Source organism: Petaurus breviceps, unplaced genomic scaffold, assembly GCF_028583685.1.
Source record: "Petaurus breviceps papuanus isolate PSGF00001 unplaced genomic scaffold, PetGlider_PUasm1.0 90895, whole genome shotgun sequence".
Taxonomy (NCBI): Eukaryota; Metazoa; Chordata; class Mammalia; order Diprotodontia; family Petauridae; genus Petaurus; species Petaurus breviceps.
The window spans coordinates 30,048,341-30,075,655 of NW_027187372.1; the positions used below are offsets into that span (position 1 = coordinate 30,048,341).

The 27,315-nt window shown below is 44.9% G+C and overlaps 1 protein-coding gene across 1 annotated transcript in view; it reads right to left on the reverse strand.

The window, feature by feature from the left end:
* Positions 1 to 27,315, reverse strand: part of PLEKHA6 (pleckstrin homology domain containing A6) — a 217,570-nt gene that overhangs the window by 42,298 nt on the left and 147,957 nt on the right. The window contains exons 4-9 of the mRNA XM_069074647.1: positions 15,670 to 15,750; positions 14,219 to 14,333; positions 11,132 to 11,236; positions 10,413 to 10,485; positions 6,586 to 6,686; positions 1,683 to 1,885 (exon numbers count right to left, since the gene is read on the reverse strand). Coding sequence (XP_068930748.1) covers positions 1,683 to 1,885; positions 6,586 to 6,686; positions 10,413 to 10,485; positions 11,132 to 11,236; positions 14,219 to 14,333; positions 15,670 to 15,750 — 678 coding nt within the window. The remainder of the gene's footprint in view (positions 1 to 1,682; positions 1,886 to 6,585; positions 6,687 to 10,412; positions 10,486 to 11,131; positions 11,237 to 14,218; positions 14,334 to 15,669; positions 15,751 to 27,315) is intronic.

The window sequence follows — 27,315 nt, forward strand, 5'->3', positions numbered from 1 at the left end:
AGTAAGTACTTAAATATTCATTCATTCATTCATTTCCCAGCTCCCAGAGGCCAGTGACTAACTCTTCCAGCATCAAGACCTTATTCTCTTCCTCAGGACCCATATCCAGTGACCAGTACAGGTAGGGCTCTGCCCAGGGGCTGGGTTCAATAGAAGAGGCTGACTTGCTTATTCAAGGATCTACAAGCCACTGGTCAGACTCTGTTAGACCTGTTGTTCAGTTCCAGACTCTACCAACTTGGAGAGATGGGAAATCGGTGAAGATATCAAACATCATAGGCCCAAAGCACTAGGATTAGTTGATATGGGAGAAAAGAAGCAGGAACAGGACTGCAGGTTCCCGCTTGTGAAATGGACAACCATCTCTATTGAATCAGAGGAAATACAGCTGCATGGCAGTAACAAAATAAATGGATGAATAAAAATAACTTACATAAAATGACCAAGCGAACTTCCTAATGTCAGGTTTATAGGACGTTAGACAGTGACTAAGAAACTCGTTCCTCCCATCTGTAGTATATAAATCCCTCCTCTTTCTCTGCGCTCATACAGACACTACTTTTGCATAGGCCTTCAACACTTCTTGCTAGGACTATCAATCAATCAATCAATACTTATTAAGTACCTACTACCAACACAGTACAGCGTGTTAAGTGTGTTAAGTGCTTGGGATACAAAAAGAGACAAAAGACAATCCCTGTCCTCAAAGAGCTCACAACTAATAGAAGAGAAAAAAGTGAGTGTATGTATGTACACACACATATAAAAACAAACCACATACAGGATAAGTTGGAAGCAATTAACAGAGAGAAGGCACTAGAATTAAGAGGTGTTAAGGAAAGTTTCCTGTATAAGGTGGGATTTTAGCTGGGAATTAAAGGAAGTCTTGGAGATCAGTAATCAGGGTAGAGGAGGGAGAGCATTCCAGGCACAGGGGACAGCCAGAGAAGATGCCTGGGGCTGAGAGATTAGAGGCCAGTGTCACTGGGTAGAAGAGTACCTGGCTGGGTGTGAGATGTAAGAAGACTGGAAAAGCAGGAGGGGGCTAGGTTATGAAGGGCTTTGAATGCCAAAGAGAGGACTATTACAATTGGTCTCCCTGTCTCAAGTCTCTCTCCATTTCAATCCATCCCACCATCTACTGCCAAAGAGATATTCCTAAAATCTAAGTCAGACTTTGTTAATCCCTTGCTCAATGAGCTGAAGTGGCTCCCTCTTACCTCTACAATCAAATAGAAGTTTATCTGTTCGGCTTTTAAAGCTCTTCATAACCTGGCCTCTTCAGGAACCTGAATGTGACACCATTTACAGTTGAGTTCCTATCTGTCCATGTGTGGGTATATCTGTGTGTGTGTGTGTGTGTGTGTGTGTGTGTGTTTTGCCTTCCCCATCAAGATGTAAGCCTCCCGAAGGCAGGGACTGCTCTTGTCTAGGACATTGTCATTCCTAATAGGTGCTTGCTGACAGACCATCCCTTCAGAAGTGGGTTCTCCTCCATCAATGCTGGGTCAAAAGTAGTGAAGATAGGTAGATAGGTAAAATGACCTTTAGGGACCTCACTGTTAGTAGCATTGGGAAGGTCAAGGGGATGAGAATGAGGAGGATCCTGAGTGTCCTTCCTTGACACCTTCCCACCATCCCTCTCTCCTCCTCCACACAGGGTTTAGTCCAATGGTGCTTACCTGTGGCGAACAGCTTGAGGGGCTGACCTCTGAGCTGGGGGAATCTGTACCCGGGCTGCCTCACCCATGGCTTGGATCCAGGAGTCTTGCTCCTCGGGGCTCTCGGCACTGAAGAAATAGGTGCGGACCCCGGCATGCTCAGCCTGCGGGGAGAGGCAGTTGGTGGGATCGGCCCTGGCCTCTCCTGCCCAGCACACCGTCACCTGCAGAGGAGACCAAAGCCCACCAAACAGGCAGGCAAGGGGGTCATTCCCAGGCCACTTTCCTCCTACGTAGTGTTCAGGGCCAATGATGGGGGCTGTGGTGGGGGAGAAACACCCAAAGCTATCCCAGATAATCCAACCAAGATCCAGGTGCTCACTTCAGTCTGCCTACCTGCTCCAGAGGGAGCTGTAGCAGTCACATCACAGGCCGGACAATTAAGTATGCCCATTTCCCCAACTTTCCTTTTGATTCCTTATTTTACTCTAAGGACAATCATACTGGATTTGAGGGAAATTCCATTGCCTGGCATCTACAAATCTGTCCCTTGGCTTTCTGCCTAAGAAACTATCACCCTTTCTCCAGTGGGAGGGTGGGTGAAGGGAAAACAACCAAGCCTCTTTTTCCACAGGCATGCAAGGGGGCATGCACTGTTACATGGGTGGGACATACTACCTAGTCGGTGGTCACGGGCAGGCACAGCGGGCGGGAACCCGGAGGAGAGCTCCTGTCCAGAGGAGAGGGATCCTCACGCGATGAGAAGGAGGAGAGATAGAGAACAGGTCAACCAACCACCAGAGGGGAGGAGAAGAGAAACCGCAGAAGGGTGCATACAGAGAAGGACCAAGGAGTAAGGAAGGGAAGGAGGCAGAAGGGTGGTCAACCAACCGCCAGAAGGGAGGAGAAGAAAAACAGTAGAATGGTGAATACAGAGAAGGAGCAAGGAGTAGGGAAGGGAAAGAGGGAGAAGGGCAGAGAGAGGGAGTCAGTCACAGCCCTATTTTCTTTTAGGGTAGCACAAATCTCTTAGAGGCTTTGCTCACTGGTGCCCACCATCCCCTGCTGAATAGAGGAGTCAGATCAAGGGTGTTAGAGCGTGGAACATGAAATCAGAACTCTTGGACTAGCTCTGCCTGCATCATCCCTTCATTAATGGTCAGAGGTAACTTACAGGGCTTATCACAGTACCTCATACACAGTCCGCACTTAATAAATGCTTCTTGAGTCGAATTATTGAATCAGATTAGGAACTCTCTGAGAGCTGAGACTGCAGCTTCCCCATGAGACTATGGGAGTTCCCTCAGGGCTAGGACAGGGTCTTCTCCTAGGGACTAGTCATCTTTCTGAGACTGACTCTCAAAAATAAATAGTTGCTGTGACCAATCAGTCCAGCCAAGAATGGAACCCTAAACAGGTACCGTGGAAGAGGAGAGATGGGAAAATATCTGGAGGCTGGGAGGAGAAAGACTAAAAGGAATTGATTCCCATTAATTCAACAAATACTTATGAAGTATCTCTCAGATGTGGAGAAAAAGAGGCGTGTGCCACTGCAGCACTAAACCAATCAAACTAGAGACAGAACGAGTCTATGTGAAACAAGGACCTTCAAAGCAAAAAGAATTTCAGAGGAAAGAAGTGGAGTATGGAGGAAAAAACCACTGGTCTTAGAGTCTGAAGATTTCTGTTTGAACCCTGGTCCTACCACTTTGCCTACTCAAAAAATCTCTGAGCTAGGAGAATATCAGAAAACATCTTGTCCCACCCATTTTCTAACTTTGTGACTTTGGGCAGGTCGATTCAATTTAATTCAAATCCAATATTTATTTGGTACCTATTATGTGTGGGTGTGTACTTTCCCTTTCTGGGCCTCAGTTCCTTCACCTGTAAAATGAGAGAAGTAGACTGGATAATCTCCAAGACTCTTTCTAGCTTTAATATTCTATGATTCACATTGTTTGCCTTCTCAGTGGGTGGGGGAGGGACTGGAGAGAAGGAGAGAATTTGAAACTCAAAATTGGAAGAAAAAAAGTGTTGGTGTTTTTTGTTTTGTTTTTTAAGCAATTGGGGTTAAGTAACTTGCTCAAGGTTACATGGCCAGTTATTTCTGGGTGTGGTGCTAAGTATCTGAGCCCGGATTCGATCCCAGGTTATCCTGACTCTGGGGCCGGTGCTCTAACTCACTGTGCCACCTGGCCACCCCAAAAGTGTTCATTTTTAAACAAATTTAAATCATTTTATGATTCAGAGTGGGACTTGGGAAGAAAGAGGACAAAAGATCAGGGTTTAGAGCAAGGGTTCTTTACTTGGGGTCTATGATATGGTTTAAAAAAAAGACTTTCAATAACTATTAACATAATTGGTCTCCTTTGTAATACTATGTATTTTATTTTATACATTATTCAAAGAAGGGGTCTTTAAGTTTCACTAGACTGTCAAATGGATCCATGACCCCCAAGAAAAGGAAAGAACCCTCATCTAAAGAGATGCTAAAGATTGGAGGGGCCTGGGAAAAAAAGGTTAGGGAATATGACTCAAACCCCGCTCCCCCCAATGAAGAGTGATGCCATAAAAGTCCAAAGACCACCTCAGCTCCCTAGGGTTTGCTCCACTGGCCAGGAAGAGGTTAGCATGCTTGATATTGGAAAAGGCAAGAGTAGACCCTGACACTGCATTATTAAGGATCCAAGAGTTCCCTTGATGGCCACTGCTGGACAAGCCTCCTCTCTGTCTCTGTTCCCCTCCCCTCCCTGGGGAAGGGTCAGTGAATAGGCAGGCATAGACAGGACACTTTGTGGGCCAATGAGCAGAGCTCTCTCTGAATTGGGTTTTAAAGAGGCTGGGTGCCAGGTGGGGGGAAGGGAAGAAAAGAAATGAAAGAATCTGGGGCTTATGGCATCAGTCTGTCAGTCAATCAATATTTCTCAAATGCCTGCTGTCTCCAGCCAACTCCACTAGGCCTAGATGGGTGTGTGTGTGTGTGTGTGTATGTGTGTGCTGGAACAGGTCTGGTGGGGAGGGTGAGACAGTCTGCTCATGGATGTATATACAAGTGTGTCTGTGGGGGGGTGTGTCTGTGTACATCAGGACGGTTTGTTTTTGGTTAAACAGCATGTTCCCGTTTCCCCAGCCAGATCCAGGGCTCCCTGGAGTCAGGGTTCTATTAATTGTTCTTTCTGTTCACACCCCCGAAACACATACACACACAGCCCCAGGAGAGCAGAAACTAATTATGTACCATTAAATAATTCCCTCCCTCCTGCCTAATACATGCCTACACAGCGCCCATTCCTTTCTGCAACCAAGTGGTCACTAATTCAAGGACAGAATAGGTCAAGAATTTAAAAGTCTCAGAGAATCTAAGTACTGGGCATCTCCTCCTAGGGCCTGCCACCATCTCCATGGAAGGGTCTGGTTGTCTAAAGGTTAGTGCTATAGCTTTGGCTTCTTTGTATTCTATGAAGAGCCAATGATCAGAGAGGTCTAATAGTTCCATCTGGGATACCTGGGAGGCAAGAGAGGAAGGTGCAAGGTACCTCAGGTGAACAAGGATTGTTCAGCTAAAATCTCTCTATTATAATGAAATTCACTTCCCATTTTTACCCAAAAATAGACAATGAGGTCCTTGGGGTTGAAAGACCCCAGGGACTAACTTGTGATCTTTGGCAAGAGTCTTTACCTCTCTGGGCCTCAGTTTCCTCAACTGTAAAATGAGGGGTTTGGACAAGAATCACCTCAAAGGTCCCTTCTAGTGACAACCTTCGGTGGATCTCTGAACAAGGAATTGGTCCTGCTCTGCCTGGCCCCAGAGGGTGGAGCTAGGAGCGGTAGATGGAAGTTACAAAGGAGAAGATTATCATTCATAAAATTTCCTCTTGGAGTTATCTAATGATGGAATGGGTTGCTTCAATGGGGTAGATCTTCAAGTGAAGGCTGAATAACTACTTATAGACAGAGAGGGGAAATGTATCTAGGTACGGGCTCCATGATTCTGCATGACCTGAGACTGAGAAAGGGCCTTTTCAAAGGGGAACTCAGGGCACCATCAGCTTCACAACATCTCCCAATAACTCACAGCACAAATGCTGGAAGGGAGTCCTTAGGCACTAGGGGTTGGAGAGCTGACCATGCCAGGTTGGGTCCTACTACTATCCTGGCATGAGAGTATGCTTTAGTTGGGTTGATCATACCAATTCCTGGTACACAGCTGAGGTCTGAGAGTCTGGTCTTAGGATCTCATATCGACATCACCAGGAAGACTGGGAAGTACATTAATACATGCCAGGGAGAAAAGGGCATAGGGAGGGATGACTTCACATAGCAGGGTTGAAAAGTCTCTGTGGAAGCCCTGTCCCTCCAGGTCACTGGACAGGGTTAGGGGAATAGAGGACAGGCTGACAGTACTCCCTCCTCTTACCTACCGCCTCTGGGAAATCTGAAGATTTGTTCACGCATCCATACCTCAAATGATCCTGAAAGGAATCCCACCTTCCTGGAGAAGGTGGAGCCTCTGCCACAATATCATCCTAGGCCTGAAATACCTTTCAGTGTTCTGGGTCGCTGCCAAGAGAGCCTTCCTCTAGGACGACCGGGAAAGGCAAGTCACCTTATCCCTTCTCAGATCCAGTAGGGTATAAATACCAAAAGCACTGTTTAGGAGTCAGGGGACCTGGGCTGAAATCCCAGCTCTTCTATTCACTAACTCCATGACCTTGGGCTTTAGTTTCCTTATCTATAAAATGAGAGGACAGGGCTAGCAGGTGCCTGTCTTTCAGCTCTAAATTCTATAATTCTACATGGAAATGGAGAGTTGACTTCTCACTACGCACCACCTCTGAGAAGACCTGATTTGAGAGCTAGGAAGACAAGGGGGCAGGAAGTAGGTGGGATGATAGCCTCTGCCCACCCAGGATGGCCCACTGACCTTAAAGGTATATTTTCGGCTGATGTTATCCGAGGGCTGCACAGCCCCCACCCGAAAACTCAGGAGGGGGATACTTCCCAGGATGCTCTCCTCCTTCTCATCTGTAGGAGAAAGAATGATTGGGACAGGGAGGTGAGGCAGGTTTGGGGAGAGGGGACCCCTGGCAGGGGCCTCTGCTCCTTTGTATGTCCTCGGGCCCCTGGCTAGTTAAGGGCTCTAGCTCCAATTCATTCTCCTGCATTGCCCCCTAACCCCCAGCTTCCAGCACCTCCTCTTGGCTCTTTTTTTCATTCCATTGGGGATCTAGTTCACAATGCCTGATGTTGAATTATTCATCCTGGCTCACAGAGGAGCCCTTTGGATCAGACAGTCCAGACCCCAGCTGCCAGCCAGAGGTAAGGCTGGATAAGCCAAATGGGGGCAGGGTAGGGGAAATGCAGGGCCAGGCCCACTATGGTAAATACAGTCCACTTAACTCTTCCCCTGCCTTGAGACAAAGCATTTGTAGCCCCAGGTTAGTTTTGAAAAATTGGGCCTCTCTCTGATAAGGCTTTTTGAGCCTTTGCTATATAAAAAAATTGATCTATCACAAATGAAAAATCTTCAGGCTGTGGAAAGAGTAATATTCTTATATTAAAAATGCATATGTTGATAAAAGGCCATATTAAAAGAAAAGCAACCCCCATCGTACCCCGCGGCCTACAGCACCTTACTCAACTGCTAATCAGGCCTCTCCATAGGCCACTTTAGCCCTTTCCCTTCCTACCACTTTTCCCGTTTTATCCTCTGGGTTGGAAAGACTTCCAGCCAATTTTAATTTCAGGCTCCAGGGGAAAAAAACAAAATACCTTTTAAGGGTTAGTGTTGCCTCTAGCCCAGGGGCTGGTTCTATTTTCATTCCTTTATCTCACAAAGCAGTTGGTCTTAACCTCTCTCTCCACCTAACTTTTCTCCTAGATGAGAAGGAAAGGTCTCTAAGCCCCTTCCAGCTCTAGCATTCTAAAGTCTAAGACTTTGGCTGTGGCCATATTAGCTGTGACCTCAGAGACTAGTTATCAGGAGGGAGATTAGCTGGGCCTTATACAGAATGCTCTCAGGAGACCCCAATGTCAGTCTCCTTGGGAAGTGTGGATAGGAGTGTTCACAGAGCATTCCCTAAAAGCAGGATTCGACCAAATATCTCACTTCCCTTTCCCCTTTGGAGTTTTTCTTGGGATTTCCCATTGTCTGCCAGCTGGGATTATGCTCTCACAGACCATTTACATCCTAAACCCTGTACCTCCCCAGGACAGATCCTACCTACCACCCCCACACACACACTTTACCCTAACTCCACCCCACACGGAGTTGAAACCATTGTAGCCTGGGGTGTAGGGATACCTGGAAGGGTGTAGAGAGGGGAGTCACTGGGTACAGAGTTTGTTTGCCAAGGTTAATGATTTACTGGGCAGCTCCCAAGAAAAACAGAAAGACAGGTGTCTGGCATCCCCAAATGGAAGAAATGGGAGGAATAATGGCCTTTCTGGTCATTTACTTTGGGTCTAACTCATGTCTCTGCCATATTCCCCTGAATTTCATCATCCAGAGGCTGCTTATTCCTTAATTTTTTTCCCCTTCCTTGGGGGGAAGTATATAATGAAAGTAAAAAAACAACCCAGGCACTGCTGGTGAGACACCCCAGAATAATCTGGGCAAAGGTGACTTTGGTCACTTGGGAACAGCGGCAGGGTTCAAGCCAAGGTCTCTAACAAACTTGCTGCCTAAGGTCATCAGACACAGATCCCTTGTAAAGCTGTGCTCCTCAAAGGTCTAGAGCAGCAGTGGGGAACCTGCAACCTCGAGGTCCCATGTGACCCTCTAGGTCCTCAAGTGTGGCCCTCTGACTGAATCCAGACTTCAAGGAACAAATCCCCTTAATAAAAGGATTCGTTCTGTAAAACTTGGACTCAGTCAAAAGGCGGTACCCAAGGACCTAGAAGGCCACATGTGGCCTCAAAGCCGAAGGTTCCCCACCCCTGGTCTAGAGTCTATTACTGAAAATTAAATTATGAATTTTAAAATAAAACAATACATTTGGTATAATTTTACATTTATAATATATGTAATACAAAATAAAATTATACATTTTATATGTGTATTTTGTTCTGAATGACCATTTCCTAAACAAAATATCCATTTGTCTATTGAAAGATCTGATTGAAGGCAAAATTTTAGAATCTTTAGATTTTCATTTTCCCTCTCCAGTTAATTTAATATTATGAATTTATTCTAGTTTAGGAAAAGGGTCAAAGTTTCATAGGTCTCAAGAAAGAAGGATTAGTTCCTATGTTAAAGGCATATTTGTTCTTCCACTTCTCACTGCCTTTTTCCCCTGTCATTTCCCACTTGTAAAATTAAACTACGAGGGGTGGCTAGGTGGTGTAGTGAATAGAGTATTGGCCCTGGAGTCAGGAGGACCTGAGTTCAAATGCGGCTTCAGACGCTTAACACAAAAAACTAGCCATGTGACCTTGGGCAAGTCACTTAACACCTTCCCCCTTCCAAAAAAAGTTTAAAAATTAAAATGTAAAAATTTATAATGATTGCATTGTATTTATCCAAATACCTTCATATTTGGGGACACAATATCCCTGCTTTGGGAGGAACTAAAACTTAAAACAAATTATGACTACTAGCATATAGAGTAACTTCCCTCTGAGTTAACCTCCCATAAACAAAATCAATATTGTGTATGTGCCTGGTAATTTTCATGGGGTCCTCCAGGTCAGAGATTGTTTTTTGTTTTTGTTCTGTCTTTCTTCGTATCTCCAGTACGTGGCACAGAGCCCTGGCATAAAATTGGTGCTTAATAAATGCTTGTTGACTGATTCTTCTGTTGTCAATGATGCTCATTCCACACTCCAATTGGTATCATTTTGGGATTTGCTTACCTGTGAACAAGATGTTCCCCCCACTCCTCCCCAAACGTAAGCTCCCTGAGGACAAGAATTGTTTCATTTTGTGTTTTCTATCCACAGCACCTAGCACAGATCCTTGCCCATAATATAGATAGGCAGACAGACAGACAGACAGATAGATAGATAGATAGATAGATAGATAGATAGATAGATAGATAGATAGATAGATAGATGAATAAATAAAATAAACATCAGTTGAATTGAATTGAATTGAATAGTGTTGCTGTGGGGAGGTTTGATAACTAACTGCCCAGTCTCCAGAGTTGGTGAGATGCTATACTTTCTCTAGAACGAAAGGAAAAGGAGGGCAGGACCTTCTGCACATTGACACCTGAGGTATCTCAAGACCTACTGTGAAGTCTGACTATGGCACCTTCCATTTCATTCAATTCTTCTTTCTTCTTCAGCACCACATGTAGCATCTTCTCCCAATGCTGCCCTACACCTTCCGTGAACCAGTCAACAAGCATTTATTAAGTGCCTTCTATACGTAAGGGACTATGCTTTTGTTGTAGTTCATCCTTCATTTTTAAAGAGGCCCAATGATATCGTGGGGTAGGGTCTTGACTTGCAAGTGAAGTGGATTTAAGTGAAGCACAAAGTCATCGTCAGCCTCACTCTCTTTTCCAGAGTCACCAAAGTCCAGTGGCAGGACAAAAGTCGAGACACTGGCAATGATCTGGGATACAGTGGATGGCCTTGGCATCTCTAAGGACTGAACCAGACTGTGTGTCTGTGTGTGTGTGTGAGAGTGTGTGTGTGTGTGTGTGTGTGTGTGTGTGTGTGTTCAGCTCAGCTCACAAGGTGGGGCTGGGCAAGGAAAGTATGGGACGTCTTTTCTCTGAGAGTGAGGGGAGGAGACAAACTCACCTTTGTAGTAGAAGAGGCATCGATCTACCAGAACAAACCAGCGTTTATTCCATTGCTTCACCCCAGAGCTGGCCTGAAGGACACATGGAGAAACAGATGGCTGTCAACATAGTACAGCGGAGAGGAAACTGAAGGAGGAGACTCAAGGCCTAGGTTCTAGACTCTGTCCTGACACTAACATGCTATGGGACCTTTGGGGAAAATCACAACCTCTCAGGTCACTCAGAGGATAAATGAGAAGGCAGATCGCTCCATCAGTCAGTCAACAAACATTTATTAACTGCCTACTATGAGCCAAGCCCTAGGGATACAGATAAAGCTCAATAGGGAGACCACAAGCAAACATCTATGTACAAAGAGATTGTATACAGGATAAATTCCCAGAGGGGAAGCATGAGAATTCAAACAGATCTCTCTGTAGAAGATGGGACTTCTACTTTATCTAGTATCTAAATGAAGCTAGGGAAGCCAGGAAGCCAAGACAAGGAGGGAGAGAATTCCAGGCATAGGGTCCAAAGACTGGAGATGGAGTGCCTTGTTGGAGGAAGAGTAGCAAGGCTGGTGTCACTGTCCATGGGAGCTAATCAGAACACCAAGTGAGGTTGGTATAGAGGGAGATGAAGATAGTGCCCAGAACAGAACCCTGACGGCCACCCACAGTCTCTCCTGAGGGACAAGGAGGACAGAATGGTATCCCAGGGAACAATGAGGAAAGGTACCTGTTTGAAGAGCCAGCCACTCTTTGTGACGGCAGCGTTGGGGTTTCTCTTCATGGAGTTGGAACGTTTGCCAAAGGCTATAGCTTTTCGGGAAGTACGGGGTGCCTGGGAAGAAGAAACAGAGAAGAACTCAACTTTGCTCGCCATATCTCTTAGCTCCTGGCCACATCTTCCAAGATGACTGCCTCTGTTTGGGAGGTGCTGGTCCTTTAGTTTTGTCCCTTCATCTCTCTCTCTCTCTCTCTCTCTCTCTCTCTCTCTCTCTCTCTCTCTCTCCCTCCCTCCCTCCCCCCTCTCCCTCTCATTCTTTCCCTCTCCCTCCCTCGCTCTCTCCCTCCTCCAATCCTGAAGCCCTCACAACATCCAGAGCCTAATACTAAGAAGGCATCAGGAGTGGGTTCTGGTCTCAGCTCTGCCACCAAATAGTTGTGTGACTGGACAAATCATTCAGCTTCTTTCCTTAAAATCCCAGGAAAGTTCTATTTTGCGTGCTTTTGGGGTGATCTGTGTTTCAGCTTTAATTATTTTGGTTGTTGAAGTCATAGGAACTGTCTGTACCTGTTCCATAGTTCCTTCTTAGTAGGAAAACACCTCAGATAGCAAGTGATTTGCATAGTAATATGAGCAGAACACTAACCTCCACCTCACCCCACGCCCCCATGCCATCAGAAGAGTTTTCCATTGGTTGAATAAGACCTGGTGGATGATCCCGCCCTCCATCCCCTTCACCCCCCACCCCAAAATAAGCCCGAGGGCATTCTGTAAGGAAAGATACCATTCTTGTCTCTGGGCCAGGAGGGAGCAGATGCTCTAGGCAGAGAGAATCCTAATGAGCCATGCTCCACCAGGAACTGAATATGTAGCTAGACAGAATCCCTAAAGAAGTGAGGGCCCACCTGGGCTAGGACCAGAGAGACTTTTTAAATTCGCATTTCCAATGACCTTATCCTAGCATGCTATTTCTGAATTTATAAATTTTCTTCTCTATAAAGAGGCCCTAGAAAAATGTATTCTTATGGTGTGTGGAGAGTGTAGCAGCTGGTGTAAGAGGGGAGGGAGACAGTGTATAAAGAAGTGGGGGGGGGGGGGGGGCGGCCAGGTAGCACAGCGAGTAAGAGCACCGGCTCCAGTGTTTGAGAAGACCTGGAGATCGAATCCCAGGCTCAGACACTTAGCACCCACCCAGAAACACCTGGCTGTGTAACCTTGAGCAAGTTACTTAACCCCAATTGCTTAGGGGTGGCCAGGTGGCTCAGCGAGTAAGAGCACTGGCTCCAGTGTCAGGATGACCTGGATCAAATCCGGGCTCAGATACTCAGCACCACACCCAGAAATAACTGGCCGTGTAACCTTGAGCAAGTTACTTAACCCCGATTGCTTTAAAAAAAAAAAAAGTGGGGGGAGGCAATAGAAAAAGGGGATGGGGCAAATCAAAACAACTCTGAGGTACCACATCTCACCAGTCAGATTGGCTAAGATGACAAAACAGGAAAATGACAAATGCTGGAGAGGATGTGGGCAAACTGGAACACTAATGCATTGTTGGTGGAGTTGTGAACTGATCCAGCCTTTCTGGAGAGCAATCTGGAATTATGCCCAAAGGGCTATAAATACTTTCATACCCTTTGATCCAATACCACAATACAGCAATACCACTCCTAGGGTTATATCCCAAAGAGATTATAGAAATGGGAGAAAGACCCATATGTACAAAAATGTTTATAGCAGCTCTTTTTGTTGTGGCAAAGAATTGGAAATTAAGGGGGTGCCCATCAATTGGGGAATGGCTGAACAAGTTGTGGTATATGCATGTTATGGAATATTATTGCGCCATATGAAACGGGGAGCAGGCGGTCTTCATATTTACCTGGAGAGGCTTGAAAGAACTGATGCTGAGTGAGAAGAGTAGAACCAGGAGGAATTTGTACACAATTACAGACACAACATATGTGTGATGACCAACTTTGATAGACTGGACTCTTCTCAACAATACAGGGATATAAATCAATCCCAAAAGACGTATGATGGAGAGAAAAACGTGCATCCAGAGAAAGAACTAGGAAGAGCTAAATTTATATCCAGGTGGAAGCAAAATACCTGATCTTTTTCGTTCTCTTATTTGATTTTATGTCCTCTTTACCATTTTTCATTCCAGCTGGTACAATCCATCCTTATAACCTGACCATTGTATAATGTGAAAGTATTTACAGATCCTATACTTGATAATAAGCCGCCATGTGGGGGAGGGGAGGGAGGGGGACAAAATGTGAAATTCAAGGAATTGTGGAATTGAATCCAGTAAACTAAAAGGAAAAACAAATTAATAAATTAAAGTTAAAAAAAAAAAGAAAAAGGGGATGGGGCAAGGTAGGTAGGACCCAAGAATCCACGAAGCATCAAAATCAAGAAAGGCGCAGGAAGTCTGGTGTCAGGTTGAAATTAGAGATCAAGGCAAAATTCAAAAATGGCAAAGGAGAGGATTGTAGGAGATGAATGTAAAGATTTCTTGAGTTTATTTCATGGAGACAATGCTCGAAAACACTGAACTTAGAAATCCCAAATTTGGAGTCACAAGATCTGAATTTGAATCCACTATGTGACCTAGATAAGTCACCTACCCTCCCTGAGCCTCAGTTTCCTTATATGTAAAGTGAGAGAATTTAATTAAAAGGCGTCTAAGGTCCTGTCCTGTTCCGGATACTCTGATCCTATAAGAAACTGGGATCCCTGTGAAGCCCAATGGGAGTGCAAAGCCCTGGCATGAAAACTTTATTGGACATAGTTTTCTCATCATTAAAATAGGGATAAGTATACCTGTGATACCTACCTCACAAGGTTATTTTGAGGATTAAAGGTAATAATTTTTTTAGGAGTTTAGAATTTTTTTTAAGTTACACAAAATTCAGAACTTTCAGGGATTTTAGAACACTGGAAAGAGCTCTCAGGTAAAGGAGGTGGAAGAGGGTGCCATTTGGATCCTTCTGATAGCTCAGGGCTGGGGTTCACTGTCTGTTAGATTGACTTGTTTCCTAGGCTTACCTAGAGTCTCCCCAGACTCTGACTGGGATTCTCGGGGGAAAGACTTACCCTGACATTGGGCCGCTCTGGGGGGACCTCAGACACCATGTTGTTGTTGGCTGTGTCGCTGGGAGTGGTTGTCGGGCGCTTTCCACCAGTTTTACTGGACATGTCCGAGGCAGATCTAAGATCCAAGTTAGACAGGAAGAGAAGAGGAAAACTGTTATGGTTAAGAAGCACTTTCCCCACTTCTTCCTTCTTCTATCTCTGTCTTCTCCTAATTCTTGACCCTTGGACCAGTATCAGTAGAAAACTGGTACTTTGAATATCCCCCCCACACACACACTTCTTTGCAGAGGTAGGGAATTATGAGTATAGAATATAGAATACTATATGTAATATCCCCCCAAATTATATATGTTGGTTACTTTTGCTGAACTATTTTCCCCTCTTTTTTATACTTTCAGAAAGGGAGAGGGAACGTTGAGAAATGTAGGTGAATAAAAACAAAAGATATACACAAAATGTTATCTTTTAAAAAATTAAAGCAAAATCACTTCCTAGTGATCAAGAGATCATCTCATTCTGAGGAAATATACATTCCAATTATCCCCAGAATTTTCACCTTTTCTGAAAAATTAGCAGCAGCTCCCATTGGCTCAAGCCCCTACGAGGTGCTTCAGGGCAGGCAAAGAAGCTCCAAAAGCTCCCTCTCCTTTCTCCCCTCTAGTCTAAAAGTGAGGGTAGATAATGAGAACTGTGTCTTTTAATTGTCTATGATTTCTACCTGATTCCTTATTTGAGTTCTTAATTCGGGGAGCCAAAGTCAAGGGTGGGAGAGAATAACAAGAACTCAGTTCTCATAATTAGGACTGTTGTTGTTTATCCTTTGTCCTCGAAAAAGGCCATGACATCAAGGAGGTGATGCCATGACTTGAAAATGAACTGCATTTAAGCAAGGCAGGGCTGTGCAAAATCACCCATCTCACTCTCTTGGTCCAGTGGCAGATAAAGGACACCTGGAGATGGCCTTCCATTATTAGGACAATGGAGATCCAAAAGAGTTCTCCATCCATTCCATGCCTTGATCACTCAAGAAGTGATCCTTCTCTCATTACACATTGAGCCCCTTTCTGATCACCAAGACCCACATCCCTCTCAGCCCATACCATCAAAACTAAATCCAATGGATGAATACATTCAACATTTTATTGAACAAACATTAATTGCCTAAAATCTGTTGACCTCTATGCTCAGCACTGAGAGGGATGCCATGATAAGTAAGGCACAGCTGCCTTATGGGGCTTACACTCTAATAAACTAGCCTGATCTTTGGAAGTTCTGGGGAAAGTGGTAGAAGGTATCACACTAGAGATGTTCCCCTAACACTTCCGTATTTAGGAACACCCTAAATACCTTTCTTCCTTTACCCATTTGATGCACAAACAACAGACATTAGAGGAAAAAGGCACAGAAGTGACCCACAGCCTAACAGGCAGCAGAAAAGAAGACAAGCTTACTTTCTCAAGTCAAATCTTTTGTTTTCTTCCGGGGTCTGGCTGGTCACTGGGTGCAGAAATGTGTTCCGTCTTTCATTGTGGCTGTAGGAGGAAAAGAGATAGACATATGAAGGTAAGAGGAGTAGGCAGAAAGGGTGAATAATATCCAGGCATATCCAGATGATGGAACACAAGCCTGGGGACTGGTTGGCAGGCCAAGAGCTTCCCCCCTTCCTCAACTGAGAGGCAGTATGGCACAGTGGATAGATAACTGGATCTGCAGTTAGGAAGACTCAGGTTCAAATCCTCAGATACTCGACTTGCTTTGTGACCCTGGGCAAATCATTTAACCTGTCTGTGTCTCAATTTCCTCATCTAAAATAAAAAGGATGGACTCAGTGGCTTCTAAGGCCCTTTCCAGCTCTAAATCTATGATCCTATAAACTCCTGATGGAGTGAGCAGGTAAGCTGGGGCCTGAAGGAGACCCCAAGCACCTCCAGTCCTAAGAACTCTCTTCCTGAATCCTCAGAAGTCAGGGGAATTTCCCTATGTCAAGTCAGCCTTTGACAGACACCCCTGAGGATGAGACTAAAATGGCCATACTTGAGCCCTTCACTACCACTCAGGAAATGTAGTGGGGAGGAGAACAGAAGTGTTTCCAAGGCCCAATCTTAAACAAAGTAGCATTACACATGGAGCTGAATGTCAGGATCTGAATCTTCTGTTTTCAAGGACAATTCTTGCCAACATGGTGCCTTGAACTCAGGAGGCACTCAATAAGCATCTGATGAATTCAACGTTCAACGACATCTGTGCTCTCAGCTCCTCCACCATGCCTCAGTCTCCTCTCTTTAAATGGGGTATGGGATCACCGAATTTCCATTTTGGTACTGAGCAAGGACTTACTCATACCCCAGATCCAAAGCTCATTACAAAAAAAGGCCAAAAAAAATCTCCCTGACCAAGGACTGCTCAATGAGGCCTGAAAGCCTGGGAATTGTCAAGCCCTGGGGTAGAGTGACGGCATAACAGACAGATCTAATTAAGGGATGCTGTGGATGGGAGGCAATAGGGGTGTTGGGGAGAAAGGCTGCCAGGAAGGAGACAGGAGAGGTGATTAACTAGGCAGTGGGTCTTTGCAGAGACAGATGGGATGGCAACATCGCAGTTGCTATTCTGGGAGGCCCCTGTCTGGGCTCCCCTGACCAAGGAAATGTCATAAACGGATGTATGCCTGAAAGTGAAGTACTACTGGGTACCAGGTAAATGTGGAGGGGAGAAGGGTAAGGGCATTCATTCAGAGATGAGGACTTAGGCCGTCCTGTGTAATGTATGCCTCTGGATCTGCTCTACTCTGGCACAGGGAGATGGTATGGCATGGCTGCTCAGGGGACTCTCGGTCCTGCTCCACTCCTTTTATTCTTCTCTACATGTACCCACAGAAAGGTACCCACTGCTTTACTTAACAAGTGACAGGGAAATCAACTGGAGATAGCTAAATGAAACGTGGAATATAAGCCTAATGCAATATTACTGTGCTATAAGAAATGACGAATATGATGGTGAGAAGAGATATGAGCTCATATAAAGTGAAGTCAGCAGAACCAGGAAAACCATATACACAACGGCTGCTAGTTTGCTCTTCAGCTATGTCAGTTATGTCTGACTCTTTGTGACCCCATATGGGTTTTTCTTGGCAGAGAAACTGGTCTGCCATTGGCTTTTCCCAGCTCATTTTACAGATCAGGAAACTGAGGCAAACAGGGTAAAGTGACTTGCCCAGGGTCACACAGTTAGTAAGTGTCTGAGGTCACATTTGAACTCAGGAAGATGAGTTTTCCCAACTTCAGACCTGGCACTCTACCCACTGAGCCATCCAGCTGCCCATATACAATGGCTACAACACATAAATGGAAAGAAAAACAATAACAAAAACTGAATGCCATGAAATTATAAGGATCAAACTTTGGTGCCAAAGAAAGCAGATGAAAAGGCACCTGCTATGGGATTCTTTGCAGAGGTGGGGAAAAATGGGTATGGAACATTGCATTTAATATCAGGCATTTTCCAATGTGTTAGTTTTACTAAATGTTTTTCCCCTCTTTTTTATTGCTAAGGGATAACGCTTTGAGAAGAGTAAGGGATGCATTTGGAAATGCAGGTAAAAACAAAAACTATTAATAAAAATTAAAAAAAAAAACCTATGTGGCAGTTAGCTCCAAAAAAGCACATGGTCGTAGAAACATAGATTTATAGTTGGAAGGGACCTCAAAGGCCGAGTACCAAGTCCAAGTCCCTCTTTTCACAGATGAAGAATCTGAGACCTAGAGAGTTTAAGACCCAAGGTCACCCAGTAGAATGCACTAGAAACATTAAACTCAGATCCTCTGGTGCCTTTATCTCCCAGGAAGGTAGGGAATGCAAAGGTGTCCAAGAATAGCATAGTAACTCCACCAAGACCCCCCCCCCCCATCCCATCCCAACCTCACACACCTCAGTTTAGCTGGCCAGACCTGTGGGTTAATACAGATTAGCTGAGTTCTTGAAGTCCTCAATGGGCTTGGAGGCATTTTTTATTCCTACTCACATTCACCTGTCTTTAAGGAGCCAAAACTGAGCCCAACTTCAAAAATAGAAAAATGAGTAAAGGGAAGAGGGGGTGTTGACCTGGATCAAATAATTTAGAAGAAATATAGGAAGTCCCTGAGGTGATAACCATAATCAGCCTGGTCTCACTAATCAATAAGGAAACCTAATTGACTTCTCAGTCCAAACTGGGGAACTTGTCAACCAGGAGGCTAGACCTGGCCCAAACCTACTGTAATGGATACAGGGTGTGGTCTGGTAGTCCAGGATTCATTTTGGGAGCCCCCTATTCCTTAACCTCTCCTCTCCTTCATCCAGCAAGGGGGTCTTTCCCAAATTCTATCAACACAGTACCCAATAGCCAAAGCTATCTAAACATCTTTAGGCATCCTCCATCCCAAGAGTCACCCCCCATGAACAACTTCTCCTTGTTCCCCTGCCTCCAAATAGGGGAGTCCATGATAGCAGTGGCTCCTGGAAGCCAAGCTCTCTATCATTTGCAGCACAAAGGAGCAACTTAGGACCAGTTTCCTCTGTCCTCGGGTTATCCCCCTGCCCTTCCTACTCCCCATATTTTCTATGGCAACACACACACACACACACACACGCACACACACACACTCACGCATCTCTCCTTCATTCTTCCCGAGCAGCTCAGGGAAGGACAATTCTCTTCCTCTCCCTGACTTTCCCACCCACCAACTTTCCCAAGTAATGTCCTCTCCCTTGTCCCAGCTACACCAATTCTGGATGAAGTTTCTCCTTCACAAACACTGCAATGCAGCAGCCATTGACCTAACTGCTGTTCTCTTCCCTGTTTCAGCCCATATAGGTCCCCCCACCCCCCTTTCCTAGGGCCCAAATGGGTTGGGTTACCACCTGGGTCAGCCCAACCCCCTTCAGCTTTCCTCATCTCTGGCCCTCCCTCACACAAAGTGCACAGAGGGGGACAGGGCAAGCCCTACCTGACTCTTCGATCAGCCCGAAACTTCAACATCTTCCTGGGCAGTCCTGTACCCAAGCCGGCAATCTTAGTTTCATCGGCCCCCTGAGCCTAACATCCCTCTGGGAGGTAAGTCCTCTGGCCACACTCCCTGGTCCACGGTCGCATCCCAGGGCCACTGCAGGGCCACATGGATTCTGCTGATCGTACCCCACTTTCCCAGCTCCCACCTCTTGTTGGGGAGCAGGGTGGGGTGTTTTCCCTGGGTAGAGAAAAGGGGTTCCCAGGGGTATTCTATTGGGCCTGCTGCTTTTTCAGCATTCTGCTTAAATGCTTGAAGGTTAGAGGCATGCAGGAGGAACACCAAGAGAAAAGAGGATATAACCATCCCAGTTCTGGTCCCCAAGGAAAAAAACGCTGAATTAGACACACACACACACACATACACACACGCGCACACACACGCACACGCACAGAGAGCAGGTGTACAACTTCCAGGCGGCTGGACCTTGGTGAGCTAATGACACAGAGAAAGGCAGAAAGGCTGTGGGGATAGAAGAAGCTGCATTCCAGTCTGCATGGCAGAAACTCATGCCAGCTCTTTAACTGCAAGAAGGAGACGTCCTCTCCACCTCTTCCACCTTGGCTGGGATTGTGGCGCCCTGTTAGGCAGAAAAACCAAGTACGCTCCTCTGCCGTCTGGGAGGAACCTGGAGCCACAGGGGTTAAAGGAACTCTGGGTTCATTTGCTGCTGCTGCTGCTGCTGCTGCTGCTGTACCCGCCCAAAGAGATGAGATTGATTGAATAAGTCTCCCCCCTCTTCCCCTTAGCCTGCCCAGTCCCTCTGTGGCAACAGGGGTTTAATTAATGAAGATGCGGCTGTAATCATCTCCTCAATGACAAGTTCCCTTTGGAAACTACACCAGGTTGATCTTCCCAAGACTTGATGATTACAGAACTAATGAGAGGTAATATACCACCAGTCTTCTGGTCCGGGAATAGGGATGGTGGAGGTTAGGCATTGGTGGAGGGGACCCTGGTCATGGCTTCAGGAAATACAGAAAAGAGGCGTCCTCCAGGAGCTTATGAGGGAAGGGGGTAGCAAAAGGGAGATGGGAGGGAGATGGGCCCAGGGTTTATTCCTGAAAATCTTCCCAGATGCAAGATGATAAATTCCATCCAGTCACTGAAATTTACATAAAAGTAGGCAAGTTCATCCAAAGTACTTTATTCCCCTGAGAATGGTTCTACGTCTGCCTTGTTTGCTTGGTATCCCCCAGGTCCTCAGGACAAAAGCCTTTCTAAATCTATCTTTTTCCCCTGCCTCCAGATAGGACTGAGTCCTACCCTGCCCTGCTACCAAACATCTCATTGGTTCTTCACAATCACAGGTATGGCCCAGTAAGTTCTTGCCGATGCCCAATTTAAATCCACATTGACTCAATGTCAGCCCATCCTCCTGATCCTGCTAGCTCTTTTTTTTTTTTCTGACAGCACCAGCATCTATTGACATCACAGGCAGCTGTCAAGGTAAAGTCTGTGATGACAGCAAACACCAAGGGCAAGTCGCTAACATTATGCTTTGAAGATGGAAGCAGGTTCCGAGAACTTCACAACCAAGGCAGCAAACAGAAAGCAGATGTCTGATTTCTCCCTGACCAGAGGATGAGGTCGCCCGGTATGATTTCAACTGAGCTCAGCCTTCAACAGCATTTAAATAAGAGCCAGTTAAAAAACTCCATCGGGCTGGACAATTCATTACACTGTTGGCAGGCTGGGGTGGAGGGTTTACATTTTATAACTGGTTTTTAGAAACATTTTATAATGGCTTTATGTATTATAACTCTCTCATCTGGAGATAAAATAATATTATGTGTGTTTTATGGGAGATGTTGAGATAAATCTAATTTCTGCCCTACTTTTTCCCATTGTCCTGGCAATTTTTATAAAAGAGAGAGTCCTTAACCCAGTAGTTTCTGGGCTGGGTTTATTGAGCACTACATTACTATGTTTGATTGCTTCTGTGTATGGGAATTTATAATTAACAATAATAATAGATATCATTTATATAGGACCTATTATGTTTTGGGCACTATGCTAAGTGCTTTACAAATATCTCATTTGCTGCCCAGCCTCTCTGGCAACAGAGGCTTAATGAATGAAGAGGTAAGCTACCACAATCATGTGAAGAGACTAGATTTGAACTCAGGTCTCTCTGACTCTAGCCCCCAACACCCTAACCATTATACCACCTAGTTTGAATGAGTACTATTCTTACCGTGTTTCCCCGATAATAAGACACTGTCTTATTAATTTTTTGGACAGAAAAACACCAGAGGGCTTATTTTCAGGGGAGGGCTTATTTTAATGAACATTGACAGCAATTTTAATAAACAGGTAAATGTGAACAAAAAAATGTACCTTTATTCAATAATGAATTCAATAAAGAACAGGATGACGCACTCACTGCTGCAGCTCTGATTGGATGCAGCTCGGAGCGCGGTGTGCATTTCACCCGGGGGGGGGGGACGGTGCATACAGAGGGTACCGTAATGTAGCATGTAGCACAGGGGATCACCTTCACTACAGTAGCAATCTCAATAGGGCTTATTTTCGGGGGAGGGCTTATTTTAGAGGAATCTTACACAGTAAGGGGAGGGCTTATTTTCGGGATAGGTCTTATTATCGGGGAAACACGGTAAAAAGGAACAAAGAGGGGCAGCTAGGTGGCGCAGTGAATAGAGCACTGGCCCTGGAGTCAGGAGGACCTGAGTTCAAATCCAGCCTCAGACGCTTAACACACACACACACACACACACACACACACACACACAAACTAGCCGTGTGACCTTGGGCAAGTCACTTAACCCCAATTGCCCTCCAAAAAGCAAAAAAAAAAAATTTAAAAATGGCTAACAAAGAACCAGGTTGGAGCTCAGACAGAAGGAGTGGGTAGGAAGAGAAAGTGATGGTTCCAAACCAACCTCAATTTACCATTTTTAAATGATCACAAACTGTCTATTTATCTGGAACATCTAGTCACTCAATAAGGCTCTGCTACCTGCTATCTGTGTGACATTGAGCAAGTACTTAAATTTCCTGGGCCTCAGTTTCCACATCTGTAAAATAAAGGATTCGAGCTTCTGAGGTCCCTATCTTGACTTCTGATCCAATGACAATCATTTCATTTTTGTTCCGAGGCTATTTAATGTTCTTCATTCAGCAAGTGCTAGGGGGAGAGAAGGGAGGGAGGAGAGAAAATGCCACCAGCTGGTAGAAGGGCAGAGTCCCCCTTGAGAATCCCCCACCTTTCCTTTCCACAAATGCCTTATCGTTAAGGTAGGGCTGCAGAGGGGTCCACTTGAGGCCTGGGTCTCTCAACCCCGACTCCTTGCCCCACATTCAGCACCAGGCATTGTCTAACTGGAGACATGCCTTTTCTTTTCTCTCCTTACTTACTCAAAAAATTAATTACTTCCTCTTTATGAGAGCACCTTTGTCTGTGCCACCTCACCTCCACACAAAGCTTGCTTGCCTGGTTCCCCCCTGAATATACAGCTTGGCTTTGCTCCATTTTCATCAGGAAGGGGAAAAAATTAAGCTCATCTTCACAGAAGGAGAAGGAACTGGTGGTGGCACATGAGGAAAATTATTTCCCTTCCTCTGGAAGGAGAAAATATCCTCTTTCCAAGGCAAAGAGGCCTCCCACAGCCTTCAGTTAAGGTATAAAAGTTAAATTACCTCTTCAATGGCCCAGAACAGGTACAGTGAGAAAAAAGGAAAAGAATCTCAGGGGTCTCCCTTACTAGTTATCTTTTCTCATTTGGGCCCAGGAGTCCTACAATTAAATCATCAGTCATGATGGCTTATCCAGAACTATCTGCAATTTAATTCAGCAGATATCTGTTAAACAATAGCTAGCGTTTATGTAATAATGGCTGGCACATATATAGAGCTTTAAGGTTTGCAATGAATTTTACAAATATTACCTCATTTTATCTTCACAACAACCTGGGGAAGTAGGAGCTATTATTATCCCCATTTTATAGATGAGAAAATGGAGGAAGACAGAGGCTAATTGACTTGCCCAGGTCTAGTACTTTTTCTGCTGTGCCATCTAGCTGTGTCTAAATGCCTACTGTATACTGGGTCCCGTGCTGGGTCTTAAGAGTCCAAAGATTAAAAATGGCAGCCCTTCATACTCAAAGAACTTAATTAGGGAGATGTAATATGTATATAAGTAAGTAAGCTGTAAGGTAGAATGTCATGGAGGCAAAGAAGAAATCTAAAAGAAAATTTGATCTAAGAAAAGATCTAAGAACCTTTGAGGAGAAAGTTCACTTGCAATTGGGTGCCAACTGCCTGCTGAGCAGGAACCTATTACTATCCCTATAACCAGCCTTCCAGGTCATGAGAGGACCATGGGTAGGAGTAGGGTGCAGTTAGGGGTACAGTGACAGAGGTTCTGGTGACGTTTGTACAATTTCTCTCAGACAAGGTTGTAGTTTCTTCTTTTTCTATGGCTATTATGGAAATGGGCAGGAGTTCTTGACAAAGAGGGATACTATGGTAGTTTAATACATCTTAAGGTGGCCACATTGGCCTCTCCAAATCTTCCAACTCTCCTAAAGAGGCAGGTACAATAGATAAGGCACTGGACCTAGAGTTAGGAAGACCTGAGTTCAAATCCAGCCTCAGATACTTACTAGCTGTGGGATCGTGGGTAAGCCAATTAACCTCTTTTTGTCTTAGAAGAAACTCAACTGTACAGTGGGGACACTCATAGCATCTACCTCACAACACTGTTGTGAGGATCAAATGAAATAATATTTATAAAGCAAATAGCATAATACCCAACTAGGTGCTGTGTAAATGCTATTATTATTATTATTATTGAAGAATTTGCATACATTAGAGGCAATCAAACATAGCATAGTGTTCAATAAACCCAACCCAGACCACCGGGTTAAGGGCTCCCTATTTGACAAAAACTGCTAGGACAACTAGAGCGAAGTCTGGCAGAAATTAGGTTTAGCTCATATAATACATATACAACAACCAATAAGTATTCATCAAATAAGAGCTATATGCCAGGCATTGTGCTAAGCACTGAAGATACAGAGAAAGGCAAAAGACAATGCGGGCCCTTAAGAAGGTTGCATTCTAATGGGGAGACAATGCACTGTGGGGAGACAGTCCCTCATTGTAACAGTGTGTGTGGGGTGACTACATACAAAGAAGGGTAAAATCTGTAAGATACAAACTAGAATTCTGTAAATACAAGGCAACTTTGGAGTAATCTCTGGGCAGGCACTAGCATTTGGAGATACTGCCTTATTTCAAATGGCAGGATTCAAGCTGAGCTTTGAAGGGAGCCAGGGTAAGATGGGAGTGAGGATGAGAAGGGAGGACATTCCAAGGGCTAGAGAGAAGAACAATAAATATGGTTCAATTGTTCAAATAAAACGGTCAATTGTTAATACAAGATTGCCTGGGGAAACGGGGAATTAGACATGGGGGGGGGGGGATTGCGTACTGGGAGAGATACTAAAACAGGCAAATGAGGGTAGAGGTAAGATCAGCCCAGCTATTGCTTCTCCTTCCATTTCTCCTCATTATAGAGCTCCAAAGGGTGTTCGTGCCATGGCATGCATAAATGCATCCTTCAACATCTAAAGATGGCATGAGGGTGAACTCTAGGTCAAATGGTAAAAATAAGTGGAAATCTCTCTTTGGGGACTCCCACCTGGCTTTCAAGAAGCCTCCTCACTTGTTCTCCTGCCTTCTTATAGCCCAGCCTTCCAACTCCTAGGCTGTGTCCCATTTCCCTTTTTCCAAAGAGCCTGGCCACTGGCCACTCACTAATGTAAGTAGTAGGCATTATCCCTCCCAGGGATAGGCGCATTTTCATAGATTCTCTCCTAGCAAGAATGGACAGGAGAGGCCACCTAGCCCAGAAAGTATCTGAACATGAATCCCCTCTGTGATATCCCTAACAAGCAATCATCAGTGTCTTATTTGGGGCAGCTAGGTTGCACAGTGGAGTTCTGGGAACAGAGAGTCAGGAAGATATGAATTCAAATCTGGTCTTAGACATTTATTTAACTGTGTAACTCTGGGCACATCTCTGCCTCAGTTTCTTCATCTGTAAAATGGGGACAATAATAGCACCTATCTTCCAGTGTTGTTGTGAGGATCAAATGGAATAATAATTATAAAGCATTTAGTAGAGTGCCTGGCACATAGTAAGTTCGCTCTTTCTCTTCCTCTCTGGGGAAAGACAGAGAGAGACATAGACAGAGACAGAGAGATGCTAGCTATTACTACTACTACTACTACTACTACTACAACTACTACTACTACTACTACCACCACCACCACCACCATCAGAGGTTTCCGGTACTAAGGAAGCCACTCCTTCCCAAGGCATCCCATACCACTTTTGAGCACATCTAATTGTTAGGAAGTTTTTCTTTACATCAAAACAAAATCTTCCTCCCATCAGTATCCACCCATAATCCTTAATTCTGCCTTCTAGGGGTCAAGTAGAACAAACCTAGTTCCACTTCTACCAACACTAAAGATGGTGGTTCTCATATAGCATGGACTCCAGTGGTCATTGACCATTTCTGAATGAGATCCAATTTTTCAACACACTTCTTAAAATATGGCACTCCCCCTATAACTCGACACAGATGTGGTCTGGCCAAAGCAGAGTACAGTGAGATAATCCATTTTTTCATTGTGAACGCAATAATTCTTGTTAATGCTTACATTTTCATATGGAGGCTCTTGAAGAAGGAAGAGCCTCATTTAAGCCCTAAGGAAATAACTCTCTCATTTCAGGAGCCCTGACAAGAAGTGAAGGAGATTTATCATTCCCTTTAGCCTGCCTTCCAACTTTTAAGGTTGGCTCTAGATGGCAGCCCGCTCCACTTATGGGTACCTATAATTCTTAGCAAGTTTTTCCTTACATTAAAACTGACCTCTCTGAAACATCTACCTGTTTCTGCCCTCTTGGGTCAAGCAGAATAAATCTGACCTCTCACAAATAACTGAACACAGCAACCATGTCCTTCCCACTCCCTCCCCCTGCTAACCATCCTTAGTTTCTTCCATTTGTCCTCGTATGGCATAATCTCTGTGCCAGTCACCCTCCCTCTGGATGAGATCCAGTTTATCAATATTCTTCAATACAGATTGCATTCATCCTCCACTGTCTGCCAAAGCAATATTCCTAAAGCACACAGCTGGCTGTGTCAACCCACCTGTGACTCCCTATCATCTCCCAGGTCAAAGGCAAACTTCTCTGGTTGGCATTTAAACCCCTTCAAGACTTGGCTCCAGTCCACCTTCCCAGAGGTATGATGTAGTGCTCCCCTTCACATGCTCTACAGTCCAGCCAAACCAGTCCCTCTGCTATGCCTCCCACACAGCAGCATGCTCTCTGCCAATCGTCTTGACTTTGCACGGGCTAGCTGCGATGCTTGCATTGGATTCTTGACTCATCTCTACCCTTAAAATCACTAGTTTCCTTCAGAGTTCAATTGCAACACCACTTCCTACATGAGGCCTTTGTTGATGCCCCCATCTGTTAGTGTAACTAGTGTAGTTATTTTGTATAAACAAGCAGCTGGAGGGTGGGTGGGGGGAGGGGGGGAGGACCTAAAGTTAGGAAGATATCAGTTCAAATCCAACCTCAGAACCTTATTAGCTATGTGACTATGGTCAAGTCACTAAATCTTGGCCTGCTTCAGTTTCCTTAACTGTAAAACAGTACCTATCACCCAGGGTTGTTGTGAGAATGAAATGAGATAATTTCTGTAAAGCACTTAGCTCTATACCTGGAACAGGGCAGACACTAAATAAATGTTTTCTTCTTTTCTCCCTCCCTTCCTTCCTCCTTCATCACTTCCTTCTTTCCTTCCTTTCCTACCTTTCTCCATATCTTCCTCCTTTTCTTCCTTCCTTCCTTCCTCCCTCCTTTCTTCCTTTCCTTCCTTTATTTCCTTCCTCCCTCCTTTCCTTTTTTCTTCCTCCCTATCTTCCTCCTTTCCTTCCTTCCTTTTTCCTTCTTTCCTTCCTCTCCCTCTCTCCTTCCCTCCCTCCTTTCTTTCCTTACTTCCTCTCTTCCTC